A 26,494-nucleotide genomic window follows, 5' to 3' on the forward strand; every position below is an offset into this window, starting at 1 on the left:
CATTTTAAAACGTAGAAAGTACTACTTAATAAATATATTGTTTCATGTTTCTCACTCAATGCGTTCGATATGTGTTTTGAAATATCAACTAACTTGAATTATTGCACAAACTCATTAAAAGTAAGGGCGGATCAATATCATTGATGATCTAAAGCCAAATTGCAATTTATTTTATTTTTTTCAAAGAAAAATTATATTTATAATTTTTATTTAAAGTCTGTTTTCTAACTTTTTAAAACTAAAGTTATAAATAATTATTTTATAATCAACTTGATCTTCTAATATTATTTTTTCTTCAATTAGTAAAATAGTAGCAATCTATTCAACATTTTTTTTCAAACATTGGGAAAGTTATATATATATATATTTTATTTTTTTATATATAAATTATAATATAAAATATAAATTAATTAATAAAAAATAATTAACCGGAACCGGAATAAACCGGTACCGATACATCGGTATCAAATCGTGATACCGTTCCGTCCCATGTACCGATTCACGGTGTCCCGTTCCGCCCCGAAGACTACCGGACCGGAACGAACCGAAATGGTACCGATACCGGTATTACCCGGTCCGGTGACCAGCCTTAGTTGTAACTATGCCGAAGGGTTGTGACCTTTATGAAAGGTTGTGTCCTTTCTAAAGGGTTGTGACCGTTGAAAGGTTATGCCTTTTTCAAAGTGTTTGTGACCTTTCTGAAATGTTGTCTTCTTTCCAAAGGGTTATGACCTTTACCCTTTGTTGACTATAAATAGAGAGGTTTTCTCTCATTTTTCTGCATCCAATTCTTCCCTTCTTTTGCATACATTTCTTACAAAAGAAAATCGATCGATCGTGTTTGTGTGTGTGATTCGTTGCTGTCATTTTGAGTTCGTCGAAATTATCGAAGTTTGAGGTACCGCTACTTCTTTAATGGTTAATCCATTTTATCTTGGGAGGAACTAATCTGCAACCTCGAGTGCTTGAGGGGATTAAATTTCTTAAGGACACACAGTGGGTTCTGTGGACTCAGATAGTTCTTTGTGTTTTTTTTTTCATCTTTTATTATTTCTGGTTTGCCAATCTGAATACAGGAGATAACATTATGTCACGTAGGAAACATGTGTTTACTTGTTCAATTTTATACAAGTTAAGTGTCTACTTGTGCACTCTCAAAGTTGAAGGACATAGTTGTCAGTTGAAGTCAAGTTAATAGTCATTTTTATATATCATGTCTTTTCCGTAGGCGCAATATTAGAAAATGGATTAGTACACATTAATTATAGTTTATTTTTCTTTAAAGTGATTAAAAATTAAATCACAATATATTTTATTTTCTTGCTTATAGGATAAATGTAAAAAAAAATTACAATTTGTTTATTCTTGGTACAGGAAATGACTTGGATGCATTAGTAAATAGTGTGTCAGGAATGGAAGGTGTGATGAGGCGCCGAGACCTTCCCAGTTACTGCCGTGCAACTGACCTTGATATTCCCATTATCCAACATATAATCAAGCAGGGGAAACATATTGTCCAAGCCCAAGCTCTAATACTCAACACATTTGAAGCCCTTGAAGGACCCATTCTCTCACAATTCCGAGCTCTATGTCCAAATATCTACGCCATTGGGCCTCTTCACACTCAAATGAAGGCAAAACTAGCTTCTCAATCATTGCCAACGTCCAACAGCCTATGGAAAGAGGATATGAGTTGTATAGATTGGCTCAACAAACAGCCCAACAAATCAGTTTTATTTGTCAGCATTGGAAGCCTTGCCACAATGAGCAAGGCCCAATTCTTGGAATTTTGGTATGGCTTGGTGAATAGTAAGACTAGGTTCTTGTGGGTCCAGAGGCCCGGTTCAATTATTGGACTTGAAGACGACGACATTAACGTTCCCATGGAATTGGTTGAAAGTACAAAGGAGAGGGGTTGTATTGTTAGTTGGGCTCCACAGGAAGAAGTGCTAGCTCACCCATCAATTGGTGGGTTTTTAACTCATTGTGGGTGGAATTCGACTTTGGAAAGTATAGCAGAGGGAGTGCCAATGATTTGTTGGCCCTATTTTGTTGATCAACAAGTAAATAGTAGGTATGTTGGAGAGGTGTGGAAGCTTGGACTAGACATGAAAGATGTATGTGATAGAGCCACAATTGAGAGGATGGTAATAGAAGTGATGGATGTGAAGAAAATTGAATTTTTGGAAAGGGCAAAACAGATGAGCAATTTGGCAATAGCAAGTGTTGGTGAAGGTGGCGCTTCATACCAAGATTTGGAACGTTTAATTGAGGATATTAGGCTTATGAGGATATAACATCCTCACATGCCTAAATAATATTTTGGGCTCTTTAATGATGCTCTATCGGCTAATGTGCCTTCTTTCATTTGGTCAATAAATGGTGTTTAATTCTCTTTACTTTGTTTAAACAAACTCTTAATGTGAATAAATTCAATGGCTTGGATAAAATTGTATTGCTCATATGAAACTCGTCATTCTTGGGTAGTCGATCCAAGCACAAATATTACGAGACCTAAAATGTTGTTTTCTTTGATGTGATTTAATTTGACATGAAATTCGATCAAGAAGAAAAAAAAGATGACTCTTGAACAAGTTAATGTATTTGAGACTTTTAAACAATCCTACTCTCTCGACACGTGTGTTGCATGTGCTTATGTGCATATCAACTCTCATAATATACAATATTATTAAATATACTATTATGTGCATGAGAACATAAGTTAAGTCACCATTAAATTTTATAAATCATAAATGGCTACTAATTAAAGAATAAGGAAAGTAGAACTTAAATTTGTCACTCTCTTAATCATTGCTTTGACACGGCCACTTCTTTCATGCAGTATCACATAATACATAATTTGATATACACGGGTAGGGGTGTATAAAATCGAACCGAAAATCGAATTAAACCGCAAAATGAGTCAAATAAAAAAAAAAACCCGACTATATTTGAGTTGGTTTGGTTTTAACTAAAAAAAACCAACCCGAGACCAAACCAACCCGACATTATATATGTAATTTTAAAATTTTATTTTATACATAAAATTATTTACTTTGATATAATTTTAAAATATTTCTTATACTATTTCATAGTTTTTATCTTTTAATATATTATTTTAAGTTTAAAACTTAGAATTCGGAATGGTCCAAATAAAGATTATAGTTCATAGATGTTGATAATTATAATAAAACTTAAATCAAAATCAAATTAATACTAATGCAAAAAGAAAATCAATTCAACATTGGTTTGGGCAATTAAAATACATTGGTTTAGACAATTAAATACATAATATAATTTTAATTTTCCTTAAATATTTAGTAATGTAACTAATACTTATTAAACTTATTTTTTGCATGATTTAGTACTTTTAAATTATGATCATTTTCATTATGACTTTGCAATATTTATTTTATAGGATGATTTCATTATTATTTTTTATTGAATATTTTAGTGTCATCAATACTCATCTCATATTTTGTGTTATTTTCTTAAGAAACACCTTAGATAATTGTATTTTGGTTGGACTAAAGAAATATTTGGAGCACAAGTTAATTATATGTTTGTATGCAAACTTTACCGAAAAAGTCCAAAAATCTAAAAAAAAAAATCCAAGGTTTATTAGTTTAGTTTGGTTTGGTATTTGAAAAACCCAAACCAACCCAAGATTGAAAAACCCAAAAAAATCCAAATTTTATTAGTTTGGTTTGGTTTATAAATTAAATTTTTTTACACAAATGGTTTGGTTTGATATTTGAAAAACCCGAACCAACCCGGTCATGTACACCCCTATACATGGGCAACACATGCATTAAGAAACTATCTTTGTAAAAAACAATAAAAAGACATCTTAATAGCATTATAACTTTGTTTCATATGTTAATCATTCGAATCTATCCGAATTCCTAAATTAATTAATCTCAACAATCCTAGTTTTCTTTGTTTCGTGGGGGGCAGCGCAGGGGAGTGAATCACCTATCCTTAGCGGCACATAGAGACGAGTGATAAATATTAATCCTAATCGTGTCAACTAAAGTATGAAGTAATACACTTGAAACTTATTAATGGCAATTAGTTAGACTCCAAAAATCCTAGTGGTTTTCTTTTCTTTTCTGTTAAAATGTGCGGAGAGGGGAAGGGATTGTTGGAATTCTTGGCTATCAAATACTAATTAAAGCTCAAGTAACCATGAAGTACATGTGATACAACTTCCACACATGTATGACATGTACATTTGACTGCCTCTTTAGTCTTCAACTATTCACAAGGCAAGGGAATAAGGTTCGACAATGCACAAAACTGTCCCATAAACTAGGACTATGAACCAGACCTGGCCTTGCAGAACTACAACTTGCCCGACTAAGGCAGCCAAGAAGGTGAAAGGAAGAATACATCAACAGATTGGGCACCAAATGGGGGCTTAAGGTTAAAACCAAAATAATACTAATCTCTACACAGTAACTCGCACTAGGAGATCCTTCACCATATCTGCGAGCAGATTTTTTAAAGGAGCTAATAACACAAAAGCTCGTACAAAACAGGGCATACTCTCTCAACATAACAAAGTGAGCCAATCTGATTTATCTGAAACACAATAAAGTGAAGTAATCAGAAGATTAGCAGTGAAGTACTAGATCAGATCAATTAGAATGAACATTTTTTGTTAATTCATGATTGGAAACAACAATGTTCTCTCTAGAAGCATGTCCACATGAGAATACAAGAGATAATTCTTTTGAACTCAACAGGCAGCAAAAATCAGCAGATCTGAAAGATTAGTAGGTTGCTTATGTGTGACAATACGTTATTAGCCTAGAAAGCAAATGAACCCAGTGTTTGCACACAATAGTAAAGACCTGACAAAAGTTATTTTGCATTCATGACTAGTCTGTTCTGACTGTAGTACAATGGAACTCTCAACAATCTATCAATAACTGAATTAAGGAATACATCAATTTAACATTGAAAGATTCACTAGTAACCCTAAGGAGATCACAAAAAGAATGATCAGGCAATACCTTGATACGACGATGAATCTAGTTGGCATCTCGAAGGGACAACCAAATCACTCAATTAACTGGACCTCACATTAACAAAAACTTTATAATTCAAGCATGAAAACGCCATGTGGCAGGCTCAACTTTTATTGTTATCTTTAAGCTTTATGAACTAGTTCCATAGTTTTTACTGTATCATAGCACAAAATACAAAGTACTATACGAACAAGTTCACATGACATAACGGTTCTCACCCTCCTGGATCATGGAAAAGTCTGAGGTATAAATCATCTCTAGTATATAATCAAAGAATTTGATTTCATTAACTCAAGGCTATCCAACAAATCCCTTGATTAATGACTTAATAAACAAGAAAATAAGGAAGACACAGATGAAGCAAAAAACATCAAAATTGAGCAGAATATACAGAAAATTACCCAGTTAAGCAGGTTGAAGATCTAGCTTTAATCTTCCAAAATCAAACATGAAGAACAGCTACACTTTACGAGTACATCCTCATTAATTTAAGCATGCAGATGCTTCAGAGACAAACTGAGATGAGAGACTTGAGGACAGAAGTGTTCCACGAAAACCTTCTTCAGTTTTTCGTTCTTCCATTTTCTGGCCAGAAAGCTCATCTGAAAAGAAAGTAAATAAATTAATATAATTGATTAAGTGCAAATCTGTTTTAGTTCCTACTTTGGCAAACGATTGAATTTGGTCAGGAAAAAAACTCAGGGTGACATGGCACACTGGCTGACCACTGATGTTAACAGAAAGGCATAAACCAGATGTTATCATGTGGACTGGTTTAATAAAATGCCAAACTAGTGGATGTTATACATCACTGCAATAGTGCAGATATATTTTTTTTTGATAAGGTAATAGTGCAGATATATTATATGATGCAACACACTCTTCCATATACAAAATGTTGTGTGATGTGTTGTTAATGCTAATTATGATACCTTGACATTGTAAATAATAATACAAAACAATGCAACAACAACCTATGCACAACAGATCCAGTATAATTATGAGAATACTACATGGAGATTAGATGGCTCAATTGCAATTTTTAGAAATGACCAAGGAAAAGACTGTACGGAGAAATGTAAGAGTTGGTAAAGAATGTCATATTTAAGATACAAGACTTTTGAAGTACATATAGAAAATTAGGACATTCCATTTGGCATAGCAGTATAACCTGCAATATCACGATGCTCATGAATCTCAGAATCTGTCACCCATAGTACATCTCCAGGGAATATATTCAGGTCAGCAAGACAAGCAGATTCGCCATCAATTACCAGAGAACCCTTGTGAAGTACCTGATTTTCCTTGACTATCTGTAAATTTTAAAAGAGATAAGTTTGTTTGCAAATCAAAAGGGAGAAGTCCATAGAAACAGACAACAGTCAACTTTGTAAGGCGAGTAAACTGCCATCACCACCAACGCGCAAAAGTCAAGCGGAAATGAACATCACTGGACCATATAACTGTTATTTTAAACAAATAACTCTACAAATGAAAGCACAACTATAAGAATTTCCAAATATGCGAAGATATGATACGTCACATGTGAAAAAAGGGCAGCCCGGTGCACTAAAGCTCCTGGTATGCGCAGGGTCCGGGGAAGGGCCTATTGGTACGTCACATGTCAAAAGAAAAATTACATACCACACAACAAAAATACAGACACTATTATCACTATTAGATAAGAACCAAGAACCTAAAACCAAAATGAACTAATGCATAAGCCAGAAAAATGATCCATCTAAAGAAACAAATAATCTATACCCATGTAATCTTGTATATGTGGCCTTTTGTCATCTTATATGCCTGGGATCAGAAATTTAACCATGAAGGTTAACAGGCAATTTGGCCAAGGCATCTGAGTTTTCTTTCCCGAATCAGTTTTCTCAAACCGATTTAAAATTTATTAAGTAACAATTTATCATATAACCGTGAAGTTTCTACAGCATCGACAAGGTGTTCCTAAAAGACATAACCGTATTATACCATTATCTCATGGCCCATGCTAGTATTTTCTTATACTGACTCCACCAATGTGAAAGAATAGCCGGTTCCAAGTATGCATAGAGGAGTGTCGTAACTGACTGACTGCCAAGAGTAAAAACAATCTAACTATGATACTCTTAAACCACTGTTCCTTTACAAGACATTCCCATCTGAAAAACTTTCAGATTTTAATATGTACACCTATAAAACTAGTACTATTCAGCAAATAAGGTTTCCCATCATAAACAATAAGTCAGCCAAGGAAAATAAATTTACAGAATACGATATATTCAAAGAGAAAAAGTGGCTATACCCCAAAAGCTTCCCATATCATCATCTTCAGCTGGTAGACAGATGTGGACCCAGAAACATTCAACTTCACTGAGTTTCCAAATGCTGTCTTCCTGGAACGCTTTGAGGTCCGTCGATTTGGTTCCAGGCTGTTCACTGATGCTTCTAGAACTGATTTTGGAGGTTCCTTGCCGCGAGTGAAGCAAACACAAATATCCTCGTCGGAATAGTTAAGTTTCCTCTTTAATTCACAGCTTTTCCTTTCAGCAATGCACTCTTCACAAACCTGGAAAGTATGAAATGTAGGATTTCTCATCCATATTCAATAGAAACTCAAAAGGCTTCTTTTGACCCTTCAGCAGATGCACAGGATAACAACTCCCAAACGGAACTCATTTTTTTGCCTGCTGATGTCAGCATGCTCCAAGGGTGTTAAAGTATCATGCAAAGAGCTTGTGTTAGATTGACATTTTAGACAAACATAGCATCAATCCTGGAAGGGCCTATAGTTTTCAATTTACAGGAGAAAACCATGCAACATGATTTCTACAACATAGAGGCAAAACCTATAATATTTGGCATTCTAGTTCTTCAGATCTTCTCAAAAAATGACGAAGACCTTTAAATCCTAGGTGCATGACCCACTTCCTTCTGTGATAAGAGAACCCATAATCAGCTCTGGAATCATCATTATCTAAGGTATTCCACTAAATCCATTTGCATAGCATTACATTTGAATTCATTGTAAATCCATCTATAAAGTCCAGGAGATCCTGAGTTGTTAAACTGATACCATAGCTTCCATTAGACAATTACTTATTCTGGTTGCTTCCCAACACAAGGATAGGTTATGGTAAGAGATGCTCTAGACTTAGATGTATTTGCAGTACTCTCCAGCTTACAAAAATCCAGCACATAATTTAATTTAATTTTTATAACCAAGAATCTCTGAGGACTATTGACGCACAGTTGGAAAATTATCAGACAGTAGACCTGCCCCTCTACTCATCTCCACTTAAACACCAGGCTTTTAGTTGTGGCAGGGTTTGAACTCGTGACATGCGGCTAAATTCACCCGTCACGTGTTGTGCTCTTACCACTAGACCAAAAACCTGAGGACAGAATATGACACTTAATGTTTCAAAGCTATAACTAGCAGATATTAGGAAGCGTACCTGGGAACTTTAACCTAAATTTAATATATAGATCAATATAGCTCAATAAATTATGTCCAGGTTTAATGAAATAAAAAAAAGAACAAATGAATTTACCTCTGGTGAAATCTTAATGATGAATCTTCTAGACTCAGGCCCAACATTCGATTCGTCATTCCAATTCATATGCTCCTCAGAAATTGCCATATCTTCACTAGATCCAACAAAATCGTTCCCCAAGAAATCAATTTCAGCTGTAATTCCTTTTGCCGCTGTACCACCCCAGTCTTCACAAAACAACTTCCAATCATCGTCGGTGATAATTGTCAATGTGTCTGTCTGAAATCCATCGCCAGAAATAAAGTATTCAGCAAAAAGATAAAACCAAAGCCACAAGTGGAAGAACATAAACATAAAGAAAAAGGAGGAAACAAGACTATGCACCTGCTTAATGGTGTACGGAGGTAAATAAAATCAGACATGACTTAATGTGCCGGAATAATATTGTAATTACTTAATGCAAACATTATGTTAATAAGCTACTGTAATGGACTTTGACATGAGCAAAAACAAGCTAAGGTGACACTATCATGTTTAAGTTACTTTTAAGACAACCAGTAATTTGAAAATACATTATATACTTACAGCAGGTGACTTCTGGAAAATACTTCCACGTTTGCAAGCCAGATCAGGAGGCCTTTCAAGAAGTCTTGAATGCTGTTCACAAGAACCATGGCTTAGCTCGAAATCAGAAAAGGTTATTTCTTTACATTTCCCTAAAAAGATCTCAATAAACTATAGAGAATTATCTCAGAAGAACTTATAGGCATTTATATGCATTGCATATTTCTAGGAGCATAGAAAGCAGTCCGTTAGTCAATCTAAACACGAAGATCCTCGTCGCATGCAATAAGTGGAAACTTCCTCTAGGTAGAAGACAGCTAAATGCATAAAGCTTGTGCAGAGTGCCTCTAGATGGAATATACAATTAAAAAATATACCTTTTCACACATCAGAAAACCAATGACATCATCCAAAGTTTCAAGTTCAGCAGGAGCACTTTTGCCACTTGCATTAGAGTAGCTTTTCCATTTAGACAACCAAGAAGATGGTAACAAGTAGTATCTGATACCAGGAAGAATTGGTATGCCTTTACCCATTGCTAACTTCTCATGACTTTGCCGTTGCTTGAGCTTAAACTCCCTGCATCATATAAACACTGTAAGTAACTAGGTAATTCTAACTTCATTACTTTAATAAATTGATACAGGACCTTAGAGTATCTTCAAAGCATGCAACTTCAGTGAGTTGAATGCTGCATTGAGTACAGGGCTCAGAGTCCGAAAAAAAAGTTGAACAACCTACAGAATCATCAGGTTTTACTGCCATAGCTATCTCACGAGTAAAATTCCAAAGAGTCTCGGGTATCAGCACACGTCTAGCACCAGAAGCTTGTTCAGGCATCAGCTGTCCATGAGGACACCTTATTGAAGCTGTTGGTCCAGCATCAGCTTCACAAGGAGAGTCTACATTTTTCCTTCGGAGCCACTGTTGTAACCTACAGAGGAACCATATGAAAAAGGGTGGTTCAACAAAAATGGTGACCTAAAGCAAAGTTTCAATTGGATTTGTTAAAAAAAAAAACAATAACGTCATACATATAATTTCATTTGAAGTCTATTTTTCTAGTTTTCTTTATCACTTTTTGCTGCTTCAATATGCTTGATGTAATGCTTTAAATTTTAGAAAAAATAAAAAAGAGAGTTAGCAATTTACTTTGAGCTCTCTTATTTTTATGGAATTGTTTCTGTGATTAGGAAAAAGGTCAAGGAAATATAAAAGATTAAAAGAGAAATTACACGTTATTCGAAGAGAAAGGTAAAAGAGAATAAAAATAATGTGGACTCATTGATGATGTTGGTTGTATCAATAAATTAGGCACAAAAATATTGTTTACAGGTATGGTTTTGGGATTCCCATAAGGATACTTCTTTGTCCCAATTTATGTGGCACAGTTCGATTTCGAGAGTCAACTTTTCAATTTTAACTGTGAATTTGGATGTGGCATCTTTAAATTTTATGAATTTTCATTAAAAAAATTTACATATTTGGAGACTATGTAAAGAGTACTAAAAGTCACAATAATTGATAATTCAAAACCAAAAAACTTGTTTGACTCTAGAAATACAAAAGGTGTTCTATAAATTGGAACGGAGGGAGTATTTTCTTTCACAAATTATGCTAAGGCATTTCCATCTTTCCTTTTTGTTATTATGAGAAATTGTACTTTTGTCTGACGCTAAATGTTTTTTTCAAAAACAATGTATGATTTTAAGTTATATAACTGCTAGTGTAAACAATTTTTATATTATTTAGATCATATTTACATGTTGTAGCAGGTAATATCTTATTTTCAAGATTTTGAATCTCACATTTTAAGGAGGCTTACTTATAGGTTAGATAACCTAATAGTATAACAAAATATCTATACGAACAATGTATAAAACTTAAAATTTAGTATATACACATATTAGGAAAATTTGGGGCCCCTGAAAATATGGGGCCTAAAGTAGCATTCACCCTTCAGTTGGCACTGCATGTGAATATCAATAGGTATCTTTTAAACAGAGACTAAGATGAGTTGAGAACATAGGAAACACAAGATGATGCAATTGACATATTGCATGAATAGCTTCAATATCACACACATTCTTGAAATTTAGATCAAGACAGTAAATGATAGCTCAACCAAATGGAATAATGTACAAAATTAAAGAAGTTATGACAAGCTGTGAGTATTAACAGTTAGTGATACCAAAAGGTAAGAAAAATTAAGCCAAATGTCCCTTGTGTTAAACATACATCAGATATAACATGCTGTGTGATGCACGAAGTTTTCTTGAGAAAGATCATTTCCAATCGTTTTGTACCATTTCTTATAGGAAGTAACTAGAGGATGCAGGTTATGCTAGACTGTGTTACTGTTTTATTGCATCAGCAGATAGTATTTAAAATATACTCTCTCACAGATACAATTAACAACACTTTTATTCAAACAACTTCTGCAGCACTAAGATGGTGACAGATATTCCCTCATTAGACACATCTATACAAGTTTAAAACAAGGAATACATTACGTAGATGTACCATGGCTTTGATATGTAGTACAACTTCTCGTCTACACAATCACCCGCAAGGGCTGCTTCTGCAAATTCCTTCATTAATGTTCTTCGATCCCGGTAGTTATCTGCAAGGGCCATTGACTGAGCCACTCCAAAGAGGCAGTCAACACAGTAATCATCCTTGGCCAGCACTGGTCCTCCACCATACTGGGATTGCAAGTATCAGATCAATATCAGAGAAAAACAGATTGCAACTGAAAGCTAGTAAAGGAGAATATCATGGAAATCATAAAGCATAGATATTATTCGAAGTCTTGAAAGGAAATCAGCAGTTGCAGAGTAATGGTTGTTGAAGGTATCACAAAAAAACTCAAAATGCTTACGCAAAACAGTAAAGAATCTAATTTCATAAAATAATACCTTAGAGAATAACATGGTCCAAGCTTCACTAGACAGACGTTTCATAGAGCCAATCTTTGAAACTGGTACTTTCCCATGTGTGCATTGTATGGAACTGTTATCAATGATTCTGTAATACAACAAAAACTATTACTAACTACAAAATAGGTCTTTTACCTCGAGAGATTGTTTCGTTCATGAACTAGTTATACTGGGAATTATAGTAAGAAGATCATTAGCAAAGCAACAAATAATAAAACATAACTTGTTTTGCGTTGAAAAATAATATATACATTGTTACATAGTGTTGACAATACCAAATTCAAGAATTATCTTAAAGGTATCTTTGACGTTTTAGGTACTCTTATTTCAGATATTTACTAATAAAAAAACATATTCTAATTTCACATTCAATCTTGCATTACAATATTGATTTCTGCATAACTTACACGAATACTCTCTCTATCCCACGTTATATGATGCACATTCCTTTTTAGTCTATCAAAAAAGAATAATATCTTCCTATACATAGAAACAATTTAACTTTAACTTCTCATTTTACCCTTAATGTGATGATTTATAGTCGCACAAATATATATGGCTTGTATTAATCACAAGTTTCGAAATTCTTCCTTTCTTAAACTCAATGCCTCGTCAAATTGTATCAAATTAATGGGGATGAGGAAGTAGCATTTATTCCCGAAATTAAACATTGTATTTAGTAATGCTAACGCATAATTTTATACTGAGAACCAATTATTGTATTGGAAACTCTCATTTTTTATTTTTTTTTATTTTTTGAGAATTAGTACTGTTTGGAAACCTCTCATTTTTATGCTGAGATTAAAACAAAAAAGCCCTTCAACAAACCAGCTACTCATAATTTAGCATATCCTCTACATACCAAGCAAGAACAACACCAACTAAATATAGGATAGTCTTTAACAATCAAATCTGATGACTGAAACCTTAATCATTTCATACTTTAGACCACTGCATTAAGCATATATTAGGGCAGTAAATCATCTTATTCTAATTTAAACTGAATGTAATGGTTTCACTTATCCAGGCTTAATTTGACTACATCTAAACACTAGTTATGTTTTTTTAATCAGTATCTAAATCAAGTGCATTGAGAATATGTTGATGTTATACGGTACGAGTGAGACGGGGTTTAAATAATGATATATGTATTGGTTTGGAAAGTAAAAGAATAAAAAAAAAAAATGTAATGATCTAAAAGAATTAACAAAGGGGTTGACTGGGCCAGTGTTTTAGATGGCAAAAGGCGATAAAAGGTGACAAGGGTTTGCCTCGCCACAAGGCGAGGCGAGCGGCCAGGCACTCGCCTATTTGAAGTGCGGCACCAATTAATACCAAAAAATTAGAATATTTAATTGCATATGTAAATAATCAAAATCTCAATAGCAATAACATATTTGCAAATATTTTAATTCAAAAACTGAAAATAGATAGTACATACTAAAATTCTAGAACTTGAATGAGAAAAAAACAAAACAAAAGTCAAAACAGAGGTAGAAGTGACTCTGAAGTCCGAAGAAGAAGGAAAAAGAAACCAAGGAAGAAGAAATCCGAAGAAGAAGAAAAGAAGAAATATGTATTGGTTGGACTTTGGAGTAGCCGGAAAAGTTTGGCTGGTCGCCGGAGGAGTGTAGTCGTAAACCCTAAAATTACCTTTTAACTTTTAAAACCCTAAATTGGTCGCCTTTTTTTAAGAAAATACAAAAGGTGACGCCTTTCTCGCTTTTCTTGCCTCTCGCCTTTTGTCGCCATGGTGTCGCCTTTTGAAGATCGTCTCGCCACAAAGCTAAAAGGCGATGAGGGGTCGCCTCGCCTCTCGCCATTGGCGACAAGGCGATCGCCTTTCACAACACTGGGCCTGGGCCAAGCCCATAATGCCAAAATGTGGCTTTTCTTGTCTCGCGTTAAAAGGAGAACAAGCAGCAAACTTTAAAACAATTTGAATTACAAGCATAAGCTAATTCACGGCAGCTTCTGTGAACTTTAAGCGCAGCCTTTCTTTTGACTTCACGGTTCATCCCATTAACGCAGGTAAGGAAATTTTTGTCCCTCTTTAGTTTCACTTCTATTCTCTTTATTAAATTGCTTATTCTATTGTAGAGATGATTAATTTTAATTGCAAATAAAGCTAAGGCTTAGAATGGTAAATAGAAGTCCGAATAAATGAAGAAGATGAAATCTTTGACTAGGTATTGAATTTTATGTTTGGGAATATTATTAGTCTTGATTCCAACTAATTTAGACAGTTACTTGTTTCTGCAAATCGGAAAGCACATGTCCATGTAGAAAACCATGTTTTTGCTCCTCGTTACAAACCAAACTTATGAAATTACATTTGCACTGTTAGCATGCCATTATCAATTGTTCCGCTATCTTTTAACAGTTGGATGCATTTCCAATCCTTTGTTGCGTCCTAGGGTAATTTAGTGGGCGTTTGTCCATGAAAACCAAATATTATTCACATTTCCATGTGTTGGTGAAAAAAAAATTCTTAGGGGTCGTTTCTTAGTTGATTAGAATTATGTAGATATTAGTAGTACATGGATTAGTTATGATTAAATCTATGTAAATTCCCTCATAACTTTCACATGTATTATTTATGCGGGTTTCTGAATTGCAAACTAAACACCGTATTAATTTTATACATGAATAACTTATCTCCTAACCAACTACCAAACGTGGTATTACTTATGCAGATTTTAATACCTACATAACTCATCTACGAACCAGCTATCAAACAACCCCTTAAGTTAGAGGATTTGAGATAATGATCTTAATTGAAGTGAGCAAAGTTTTTTTTTTTATCAGGTAAAAGATTTTATTAAAAATACCACCAAAAAAGGAGAAACCTACAAAATATGGTTCTCTAGAAGACACTCAATCCTCTATGCAAATAGGAACTATATGGGTGCACACCAAGAGAAAATAAGGGATCCGAGATTACCCCTCAAATGAGCAAAGCCCACTCCAACCCTCAAAGCTTTAATAGTCAGTTAGAATTTTCTTTTTCATTTTTGACAACTGGTGTGCTTATATTCTCATACTTTCCAACATTTTTGGTTTATGAATCCTTCCACTTCTATAAAAGGAGTTATAATTATAGAATCTTATTCATCGTCTTTGTCTCAAAATTTCTTCATCAACAGCTTTGTTTCAAAGACTTCTTCATCAACAGCTTTGTTCCAAAGTCTTCTTCATCAACAGCTTTGTGTAACTTTGATTCAATCTCCAACTTTGTATGTTTTTACATTTTCTTAATCTTAAAATTTATCTTTTTTGTTTCATGTTGTGGATTTGAAGAAGACAATAGTAATTGTTATGCCATCTCAAGTTATTTATCTTCAATATAATTTAGCTTAGACTATTTCCTTTAGTTGAATCTAATATTGATATTATATGATTTAAAAGTTGTGTTATTTCCAACTCAAAGTATATAGATGACCCAGTTTCTACAGTAGATATCCTAGGATCATTGTAAGATGAGATAGGATTTAGTGTTGGTCTATTGCTTTTACTCTTTTGGATGTAGATTCAATGATGTAATTTTTGCTTCCAGCATAAATTTATATATAGTCTGTTATCGTGTCCAAAAAAAAAAAAAACTACATTATGTCCTCATATGATCATATCTCAAAAATGTTACATTAATTCTTATTATCAGTATATTGCTTTAGTTTAAACTAGAAATTGATACACTTTAAAATGTCAGCTTTTTTTCGATTGTTTGGTCCAGTGGAACTTACAAGTTACAAAGAAATAAAAGATAATAGCGCCAGAAGTGAAAGAGAGGGCAGAGCAGAGCATTAGATAACACAGGGGCATTTCTATATTCAAACTTTTAGGACAGACCAAGGATTATACGTGAACTACTCAGAACGGTATTGCTAAAGTAGTGTTGCTGTAAATAAAAATAACTTTCTCTGCCATGAAGCTGATTTGTTGTGGACTACTCTACTTGGGTTTTTACTGCTCATTTGAAGTAGTTAATTGTTATCCCATGTTTGTATTGTTTTGTCATTATCAATTTATTATTAGCTAGTCATAAGCCGAAAACACAACCAAAAGGACAAGAACCAAACCAATGATTTTTGTTTTATATGGTTTGGTTTTAGAAATTTAAAACCCGACTAAATTGGTTTGGTTTGGTTTTTGATCAAAAACTCAACCCAAACCAAACCATGAACACCCCTAGCTACAACACACAAGCACAAGTATCGAGTAAATCTAGTAACCTACCCAACAAGACCATTGCAGATGGGCTCCTAGTGAGTATTGTAACTGGGCTCACCAGATTTTTACTCTTAACACCTCATCTATTCATTACTCAGTGATACATGTAGAACTAAGCACAACTAAGATTTTCTGACAAGTGACAACAGCATTCACGTAAATTGAAGAGGAACAAGTTCCACAAAGAAAGAATATAATTTCGTTTGTCTACTACCTTATAAAGATTTACCCATGAGACGAAAAGGAAAATAAAAGGCCACTACAGGAATTGAAACTTACGATGGCACGATGTTGTCCGCCCATAGACGCAGCCAGTCCATAGATATCCAAAAGTAAAATTCCTCAGGTGATTGGACTGCAGCTTTAGAAAGGATTGAACGTACCTCCAGCCTCCGTTCCATGATGCAGTTCACCTCAGACTCCTTCTTCATTTTGTATTGCTCACACGAGTCGACATATGAGTCATTCAGTTTTTCTACCTCCTCATAGAGGTGGGGTGGAAGATGACTATCAACTTCCGAAGATGTACAAGCCTCTTTTTCCACTATATAACCACTAGAGTCAATTGGCATTTTATCACAATTCTTTGGACGTCTAAGGACATACATCAGCATATAAGCATCACAAGACGAGAAGGTCTTCACTTTAGTGACATCAGTCTTTGAGGCTTGCCGCTCCCCAGCATCAGGCTCATTCCCATTCTCAATAATTACATCAGAAGAAGAGTGGTCAAGTTGCTCAGTTTGAGAAGGTTTGACAGCAGAATGTGATGAACCTTTACCAAATGGCTGACAGCCTAAATTTGAAACATGTTCGTCATCAAACTCCCACCACTGCTGTGTATTCTCATTTTTAATATGCGCTACATAGTGGCCACTATTTGCAGCTGACCCTTTGTGGATCAGTATAGCTGATAAGTCATATATTAGTTCTGATTGGAAATGCTCAGATGTCCTTCGTGTCATACTCAGCTCTTCAGGAAAACAAAATGCAGATGAGATTTTCTTCCTCGTTGTAGTCTAAGAAAATAACGTGCATATCAGAAAGAGCCAACAAAACATATAAAAACATCTAATAAATAAATGAATAAATCAACTTCAGCTAGAATATTGGTAGTGAAGCAAAATCATTTCAAGAGTCAATTTCTTAATAATAAAGGATAATTCTAATTTTTTTCAATATTCAACTCAAATAATATATGTACTAAAAGTTAAGGAGCTGGGACGGGTACAACAACAACTACAAGCACAATTGCGCTTCAATCCAAAACAAGTTGGTTGACTATATGAATTCTTATTGATCGTGTTTCTCCATTTAAATCCATGTCAGGACAACATTATACAAAATAAAGTAAAAATAAGAAGTACCCCCTTTGTTCACTTTTCCTAATCCATTTTGAACTTTGCATGCCCGAAACAATGATTTATATAAGTATTTTACCATAATACTCATATTAATTGATGTGCAGTGTTAGGTCTTGGCAAATGATTCGGGGAATAATGTTGAGGGTAAAACAAGAAAATAATTAATTTTCTTGATATGTTAAAGCGACGAGTAAAAGTGCAAATCTATTTTAAAATACTAAACAAGTAAAAATGAATGGAGGGAGTAATACAAATTCTTTGTACCTTTTTATTTTATCATCTTTTTATTTTTTGAAAAGAGAAGTTCTCTATATTTTCTATTGGCATAAAAAACTCAGATAGGGCTGAAAAAACTCATAGAAAGCATAAGACCTTAAACAAATGTACTTACATAACTAAAACATATTCTCTATTAATTGGTATCATCCATATAGATCTTTTTCTTCCATTGTGGGAGCTTGGAAGGGTAAAAGTATTTACAAGTTATTTCTAATCAAGAGCCCACTAGAGTCTCTAAATGTTCTATTGCCACATCCAACATCTCAAATTCTATGGAAGTCATCAAGCATGTAATTCATCACCTACAACATTGAACTATGACCAAACAGAAGAAGAGAGTCCGCTGCACATCTGGCATAAAATGCTGCAAGAAAGCTCTACATCTAGAAAAGGAATTTAAGAAACTTCCTGCCATGACAAATGAACTCACAATTCCCAGCAGAGAAAACAAAAGGTTCATGCCAGAGCAATGATAGCACCATTACCAACCTTTAGAGACCATTATGGTAAACTATTCAATACTAATAATCGCATGTAGCAACTTCCTTATGTACTCTTAAAAAATAACTAGCATATACCGGTGAGACACTTAAAAATAATATACATACATTTGGAAGGAAAATGCAACGCTTGAGCTGGAAATTTAGGACTGCAGGCAGAGAGCGCAATTTAATGCTACGAGTAGCATCAACTCGGGTGGCACATGAATCACAATAATATTGATTATCTCCTTGAAGCTCCTCTACGCTAAGATAGTCGTCTAGACTCTCATCTAAACTCTTCAAACCCTTGACGTTCAACTCCAGCTCATAGAAGTCCTCAATTTTTGATGAAGCTTCAGATTCATTTCCACATTTTGAACACCTATACATTAATAAACTATCCTTTAGAATCTTCTAACGACTCCAAAACATAGAGGCAGAATTAACCACAGAATTAAACGAACAGATTGCTTCAAATGTACAAGTAAAACAAAGGCCGACATAACAAAGGTGACAGTCATATAAAATATCTGATGAACCCTGAGAGCGAGAAGAATAAAACCAAGAGAATCCAGGATGACAAACTCCTTGACAAGAGATGTACATCATTCAAGGTGAGCTTGACATACAGTTAGCATTTGCATTGCATTAGAAAAGAGGGAATGGAGGCATCACAAAGTAAATGCAACAAAAGTTCTTCCTGTGCTAGCTGGCTATTAGTAATTCCTCGTTTTCTTTTTCAAGAAGGGGACAGACACTTTTTGGTGTCCATGCACATGCAGTCAATGTGTTTTTGAAATGGCCAACCAATTATTCAAACCCTGTTTACATCCAAGTATATAGCCACAGCAAAATCTGTTTGATGAAATTGATTAAAGGGCAATGACTATTTAAGCACCTAACTGGGAGAACTGGGTGGACTGGACAGGGAATAAGTTCCAAATCACACAATCAATTCAACTAGACACAAGTATCAGCCAAAAGCTTCTTACTAATAATAAGTAATTGAGACCATGCATTATACTGGTTAATAGTAACAATCTGAAAAAACTTACCCTAAAGAAGTAAAAGATACAGCACATGAATCTAGGAGACTTTAAAGTTAGTAATTTTGTATGAAGGTGCTCTTCTCTTCCATCTTTGACAAGATAGGTCAGGCTCATAATAAAACTTCTCCACTGTACAACTTGCTAGATGAAAAAAACTTCCTATGTCACTAGATACCAGAGTAGCAAATCTTATCAGATCTTTTCACCTTTCAAAGTTCTTTCTTGGGAAATTTTTTATTTGGACAAGTAGCTTTAATCAAATGAACCAGTTCATTTATGCAAATCATCAAGGAAAAGTAGAGTCTACAAATTGGCAATGTGCTTCAACAGAGAGTGGAGACATTGTTCTTAAGTGTGAGCTCTAGATATGATGTATTAAGATTAAGGTCTCCTTTTATCTTTAGTTCAATGCTCAGTCACGAGTGGTTTCTAAACCCCTTTTGTTGGTAATTCAGAGCGAACACACTAAAAGCCTCATGCAACAGTCAGAGATCTCCCTCTGCCTTTAATATATGAATAAACTGGAAATTTGTTGTTCCATTGCCATTTCAGTTTTAATAGAAGAGAGATGAGGTTACTTATATTAAATTCAAGGAAATTTTTCTCATACATTCGTGATTGCATCAAAAACTCCAAAATATAATGGAAGGCACTACAGATTTGTCCCTTCTCCATTCAGAAGTTTTAACTCTTCATTACAGAAAATAATGAGAAAATATTATGAGTGCCCTCCACAGCTCATGATCTAGTCCAGAAAAAAAGAAAAAGACAAAAAGATTAAACTAATCTGTCACTTATATCAAAAATTAAGTAAATAATAGAAAATTCTGGAGTCATAAAAGGGGTAATGTAATCGACCCAAAGTAAGAAAAATATCATTATAAATCGACAGATTTAGTATTGTTAATTTAAGTCTGGACTTACATAGTCACATGTGACACACCTCCGCGGAAAAGATCTTGGACAATTGTTCTGGCCTTCAACACACTAGACCTACTCAGACATCGCTCAAGCAGAGAGAAGAGCAAGGTCAGAAACTCATGACTGTCCTGCTGAACGCCATTATCTAGCTCCAGAGTTCGGATAAATGGGGCAGAATCAACAAAAGCCATTTTGTACAAATGTAACTTTGCAAACAGTCGTGCTAGTTGGTCTAACACTGGTTGTTGTTTCAAAACATCTGGTTCAATAGAGAATACACCCTCCCTGAATGACTTATTCATATACAGGCATTGCAGAATACTGTTAGCATAGCATGTAGCACCCAAATTTGTCAACCCAGCAGGTGTCTCTGGGGAAGCACGACAATCATCTGAAGGATCAGAACCAAGAGCATTGACCACTTCGGATGTCTTCTGCCATAACCCAGATTTACGATTACCATTTTGCAGTGGAATCAATCCACAAAAGCAATTGGGATTATCTTTGGTGTTGATACGACATCCTTGGCAAGCAGGCTTCCATATCATGTACAGCTGATTAACATCATCTTTTGTCACCAGCCTGGTAGATAGAACATTTCTGCAAAGCAGACAACACAAAATACCAACTGATAAATACAAATAAACAACCAAAGACACAAAGGAGAGGTAATAAATAAGTTGGATTATCCTTGATAGACATTATAACGCCACTTAGGTCCAGCATTCAATTATTCAGCTATTACGGTATTTATGTTGCTCCAAAAGAAAGCAAAAGAGCACAACAAGTTGAAGTAGGAATTATATACTTGAGTTAGGGGCTTATAATAGAAAAACACAAAGTTGGGTATAGTAGTTAATTTCTCCTATGTAGATCATAAAAGGGGTAAGAGGATGAATCTCTCAGCTCAATAATTGAGTTCCCTATGTAACACGATAGATTTTAAGAAACATCAGCAAGGGATGATCTTATTTGCACCTTTTCACATTGAGCACCAAACACAGGGCCTGGTCATGAATCTAGGCTCTGAACTAGGATTACTCAATTGAACTCTCTTCGATTCTTTAATCTTTGTGACTACAATCTGTTATTATCAAAAAATTATTCTATTGAACATTGATCGAACAAGAGATTTGAAGTTTGTTTAACAGAACCATACAACTTTTAACTCAACTGTGTTCTTTTTAGATAAAGTAATTACTTGTTGATATTGTGGGAAACTACATGTAGGAAAAGCATACCCTGTATTTTTTATTCAATATGTTGTAGTAATTTTTTAAAAAAAAAAACTCAGTATGTTGTACTAATAAACGACTGAAAGTTATGAAATGACAACAATAGCAATTTTTCAAAGATGCATGGGAGACGGTGGGAAATGACATAACAAAAGGGGTACTAGAATTTTTCAAAACAAGCAAAATGCATAGAGCCTAGAGGCATTAATGACACGATGATTACGCTCATCCCTAAAGTCTCACATGTGGATAATGTAGGAGACTACAGACCCATATCATGTGGTAACACTGTGTATAAAGTGATATCCAAAATATTTTGCAATAGAATGAAGAAGATACTGCCTGAGATAATTTCAACTAACCAGAGTGCATTTATAGGAGGGAGAAATATTGCTCATAATATCTTGATGTCAGGATCTGGTTAGGCTATACAGCAGGAAAAACACCACGAGGAGCTGTTTGATCAAAATAGACCTTAAGAAAGCATATGATTCTATCGAGTGGGAATGTATAGAAGAGATGTTATACAATCTGAACTTTACGTACAAATACATCAAGTGGGTTATGGAATGTGTGACTACACCACAACATTCCATTGTCCTAAATGCTGGAGGCTATGGCAGAATCAAGGGAGCACGAGGGCTGAGGCAAGGGGATCCCATATCACCCCTTCTGTTTGTGCTATGTATGGAATACTTCTCCAGGATCACGAATGGGTTGCAACACAACAGAACTTCAGGTTTCACACGAAGTGTAAGAGCTTGCGCCTAAATCACCTATGTTTCGCTGATGATATGCTTATTTTCAGCAAGGGGGATCTGGAATCAGTATTGCTCATGTTAAGGGGGCTAAAAACCTTCTCAATGGCATCAGGTTTAACCACAAATGCATCAAAATCAAGCATTTTCTAAGCTACAATGAATAAACTGGAATTGGAGGATATTTGCGAACTAACAGGGTATGAGAAAGGGAAACGACCGTTTAAATACTTGGGTATCCATATATTGGAAAAGAGGCTCTCGGCAATTGATTGTGAAGCTTTGATCAGCAAGGTGAGTAGTAGAGTGAACACATGAGGTTCCAAAAACCTACCTTATGCAGGTCGAGTACAACTTGTAAATTCAGTCCTGATTCAAGTACTCTTATTGGACTGCTATACTAATATTGCCTAAGAGAATAATGAAGAGAATCACCGCAATTTAATGTAACTTTCTATGGACTGGTCAGCTCCACACCAATAAATCCCCACTAATAGCCTGGGACTTGTTGTGTAGGCCAAAGAAAGAGGGAGGGCCGGGATTATAGAAGGGATAACATGGAATGAATCAGCCGTGGCAAAGTACGTCTAGCATATTGCAAACAAAGAAGACACTATGTGGGTGAAATGGGTAAATCATGTATATCTGAAAGGTACGGATTGGTGGCAGTATAATGCTCCTCAAGATTCATGTTGGTACTGGAAGAAAATATGTGGACTAAAAACATAATATGCATCCGGATATGTTCAGAATGGGTGGCTCAAAAGAGCAGGGAAATACACTGTCAAGAGTGGCTATATGTGGAGAAGGGGACATGGAGAGGAATGGCCATTCTGGAGAGGGGTATGGAATACCAGTAGTATCCCTAAGCATCAATTCATATGTTGGTTAGCTATGCATGGAAGATTACTAACCAAAGAACGACTGAAGGTAATGGGGCTGATCACTGATGTGAAATGTGAACTGTGTGGAAGCAAAGATGAGAATATAGAGCATTTATTCTTCAAATGTGCCTTCTCTTAAGCATGCCTAACAAGCATAATGAAGTGGCTTCAAATAAATATGGTTTAGCAAGATATACGCGGATGGTGGAACAGAATTGCTAGAAAGGCTGGTGGGAAAGTAAGCAAAGCATTCCTATGGACAATCACAGCAGCAATTATCTATCACATATGGGGAGCGAGAAATGAAGCATGCTGGAAACAACGAGTCCCAAGACCAATGACAGTTTGCAAGCAAATACAAATGGAATGTACACACAAGATACTTGAGGTACTAAATAGAAAACACACATGTAAAGACAGACAATGGATAGAAAATAGATTGAAAAGAATGGGAGAATAGCAGTGATTAATGGGAGATGCAGATAGGATAGATAGCCTAGAACTAGCTAGGCTAATATCTTTTGTTTGTCTTTAGGACCTGAATTGAATGTAATCCTGGTGTTGCTTTTGTGAATAAGAATATGTTGGTTTGTTAGACCCAAAAAAAAAAAAAACCAATAGCATAATCTCGAACAACAAAAAAATTATGTTATTGTTTTTTTTTTTTGGTCTAACAAACCAACATATTCTTATTCACAAAAGCAACACCAGGATTACATCCAATTCAGGTCCTAAAGACAAACAAGAGATATTAGGATGAAAAGAGCAGAAAGAATTTTCCTTGAAAAACACCTTAAAATCTCAACAACAAAAAAATGCAGGATATAGAGTCAATAAAATCAGCTCAGCCCTCAATCTGCAACATTAAATCAGCAGATTCTACACCAAGAAAAAAATTAGAATGAAAAATACTGCTATAAAATCAGAAAATCATTTTATACCCAAAATAGACCAAAATGGTTACACCAGTTTGCTCAAGTCGCAAATTCGATCAAAATCAATTCAATGTAATTGAGCATAAATAAATGTATAATTTATCCAGAAAACATAACAACAGCAACAACAACAACAATCAACGTGAAAATAATTTCACCTGTAAATTTCAGCAGCGACATCCGCACAATCATCGCCTCTATTCCTTTTACCTTTACTGCGAGTATTCGGCCGCTGATGTCCCATTTTCACAGCAGAAAAAATTAAATCGGCAGAAAATCAGCAATTCAGTTTCGATTGAGCTTCTTCTGATCAACAATAAAATCGTCTAGCTTACGAAAATTTATTCTAAAATCTCAAAAAATAATTAGTCTTCAAGTGAATCGAAATTCATAATCCTCGAGGATTAAAGCTCGATTTTTTGCTGGTACCTGAGAGTTTTGAGAGTATTTTTAGGGTTTTTTTAAAATATATTTATATTTGATGGGGGGAAAGTCTTTCCAGTTACCATATTTATTCTTATTTTTTTCTTTTTTCTTTTATTTTTTGGGTGGTTTTAGGAGGGAAAGATAAAATATTCCACTAATATTGGATTATCGTTAAACCCAAGATTATTGGGAGTAATAAAGAAAATTACAACTTGTTCTTGGGACCTAGAATTGAGTGATACACAAAATTCTTAAAATGGTGAATAAATAAAGTTATTTTGTAAAATAAAAAAAAATCCATGTTGAATGTGTATATTTCGCTTAAAATTATCAAAATAATATTTATTTTATTAAAATGGATTTTATAAATATATATTATAAAATTTATACAAACTAATTAAAAAATATTATAGAACATTATGAAAATTTAAAAAAAAACGTAGATTAATATTGCTAGCTATTTGTTGTAAGCTTGTTTGGAAAAAAAAGCCTAATGACTATTTTATTGTTTCGCTCAAATTAGAATCATCCTTACAAAATAATAAATGAACTTACAAATATAAGAAATTTGAACTATCTAAAATTTAATATGGATAATTTGCTATGTCTTATTTGTTCCTTGTTTTTAAATGTGAATATGTTATAAATTTAATTTTGCAAATATGCTTTCCTTTTGGCATTTTATAGTCGATGTTGTTTATATCTTGATATTTTTGTGTATTTGTCTTCTCCTAGATTGATTTGTAGCCAGTGTTATCTATTGCATTTTTTGTTACAAATTCTGCATATCATATTTTATATCTTCTGGCTCTTTTCATTATTTTTTTATATGTTGATTTGGAGTTACTGTATTTGTTATGATTAGAAACTTAACAGGTTTTTTCTTTTGGACATTTGATAGTGGAAAGTTTTTAGGTTGCATTTTCTTTCAAAATTTCCCTGTATCAACCTTTGTGATTGTTTTAATCATGTCAATAGACTTCGAAACTGGATTCAATGACACAAAATGAAGACATGGCCTATAATACCAGTGACACAAAATTCATTTTAATAATTTCACTAACTACACAACCTATCACATTGATAGTCACGCTCTTATGATTAGATAATTTTATTGTATACATTCGAAGGAGTTTCCTTGGTATTTGATCACTTTGTTATGGATCAAATCTTGAATTTTGTGTTTAAGATTTACACATATTTTTGTGTAGTGCCAATCATTAGAGTCGTCAATATGGGCTAGGCTTGTTGGGCCGGCCTGATCTAACCCGTGATCTGATAGAGGTGGGCTACGATTTTTGGAGCCCATTTAAGAAAAGGATTTTTTAGCCCGGCCTGAATAAGCCTGTCAATTTGTGGGACCTGAGAAATATGGATAGGGCCAGCTCGTAGGTCAAATAAAAATTAATTAAAAAATAAAAATAAAATAGAGTATTAAAAATAACAAGAGTCTAAACTCAAAATCTGTTTAAAGTTTAAATTATTACAATGTAAATACAAATTATGTTTATAAAATATGAAATACATAAAATAAAAATTTCTTAAAATTTCTAGGAAATCACTACATAGGTCGTAGCCTATGGAATATTGTCATAGTTTTTATATTTTATTATGATCATTGAAAAACAATTAGGTTAATATTTCTATTTAGCTATTTATTCTTTCATTTGAAATCAAACTTAATAAATATTATAAAGATAAGTTTATTTGTGTATTTGATTAACAAGTAGTAACACTAATACCATATAATATTGTTTTGTCGATATTTATGATAATATTTTTAAATCGTAATTTAATTTAAAAAATTATAAAAAAAATATACTTTTAAGAAAAGAGGGCTGGCCCGGCAAAGCCCGTAGCCCACATACTTGTGGATTGGGCCTAGAGTTGTCAAAATGGGCTTG

General features: G+C 34.2%; 2 protein-coding genes across 2 annotated transcripts in view; one reads left to right on the forward strand and one right to left on the reverse strand.

Annotated features, from left to right (window-relative positions):
* LOC102593704 (7-deoxyloganetic acid glucosyltransferase-like) overlaps nt 1-2,376 on the forward strand; it is a 19,044-nt gene extending 16,668 nt beyond the window's left edge. The window contains exon 2 of the mRNA XM_006355101.2: nt 1,375-2,376. Within this exon, the coding sequence (XP_006355163.1) occupies nt 1,375-2,297 (923 nt within the window). The 3' untranslated portion in view covers nt 2,298-2,376. The remainder of the gene's footprint in view (nt 1-1,374) is intronic.
* A 1,784-nt stretch (nt 2,377-4,160) lies between these two features.
* On the reverse strand, nt 4,161-24,644 carry LOC102585292 (ubiquitin carboxyl-terminal hydrolase 26). The gene is made up of 14 exons (XM_006355077.2): nt 24,323-24,644; nt 20,356-20,952; nt 18,509-18,764; nt 16,537-17,276; nt 12,007-12,115; nt 11,612-11,793; nt 9,738-10,022; nt 9,466-9,667; nt 9,110-9,181; nt 8,582-8,803; nt 7,333-7,596; nt 6,205-6,346; nt 5,435-5,635; nt 4,161-4,584 (listed from the first exon to the last, which is right to left on the reverse strand). Exons 1-13 carry the CDS (start codon nt 24,406-24,408, stop codon nt 5,517-5,519), a joined length of 3,276 nt encoding a protein of 1,091 aa, XP_006355139.1. The 5' UTR covers nt 24,409-24,644; the 3' UTR covers nt 4,161-4,584; nt 5,435-5,516.
* Nucleotides 24,645-26,494: the final 1,850 nt, after the last annotated feature.

This window comes from Solanum tuberosum, unplaced genomic scaffold (genome assembly GCF_000226075.1).
Source record: "Solanum tuberosum cultivar DM 1-3 516 R44 unplaced genomic scaffold, SolTub_3.0 scf00192, whole genome shotgun sequence".
NCBI lineage: Eukaryota > Viridiplantae > Streptophyta > Magnoliopsida > Solanales > Solanaceae > Solanum > Solanum tuberosum.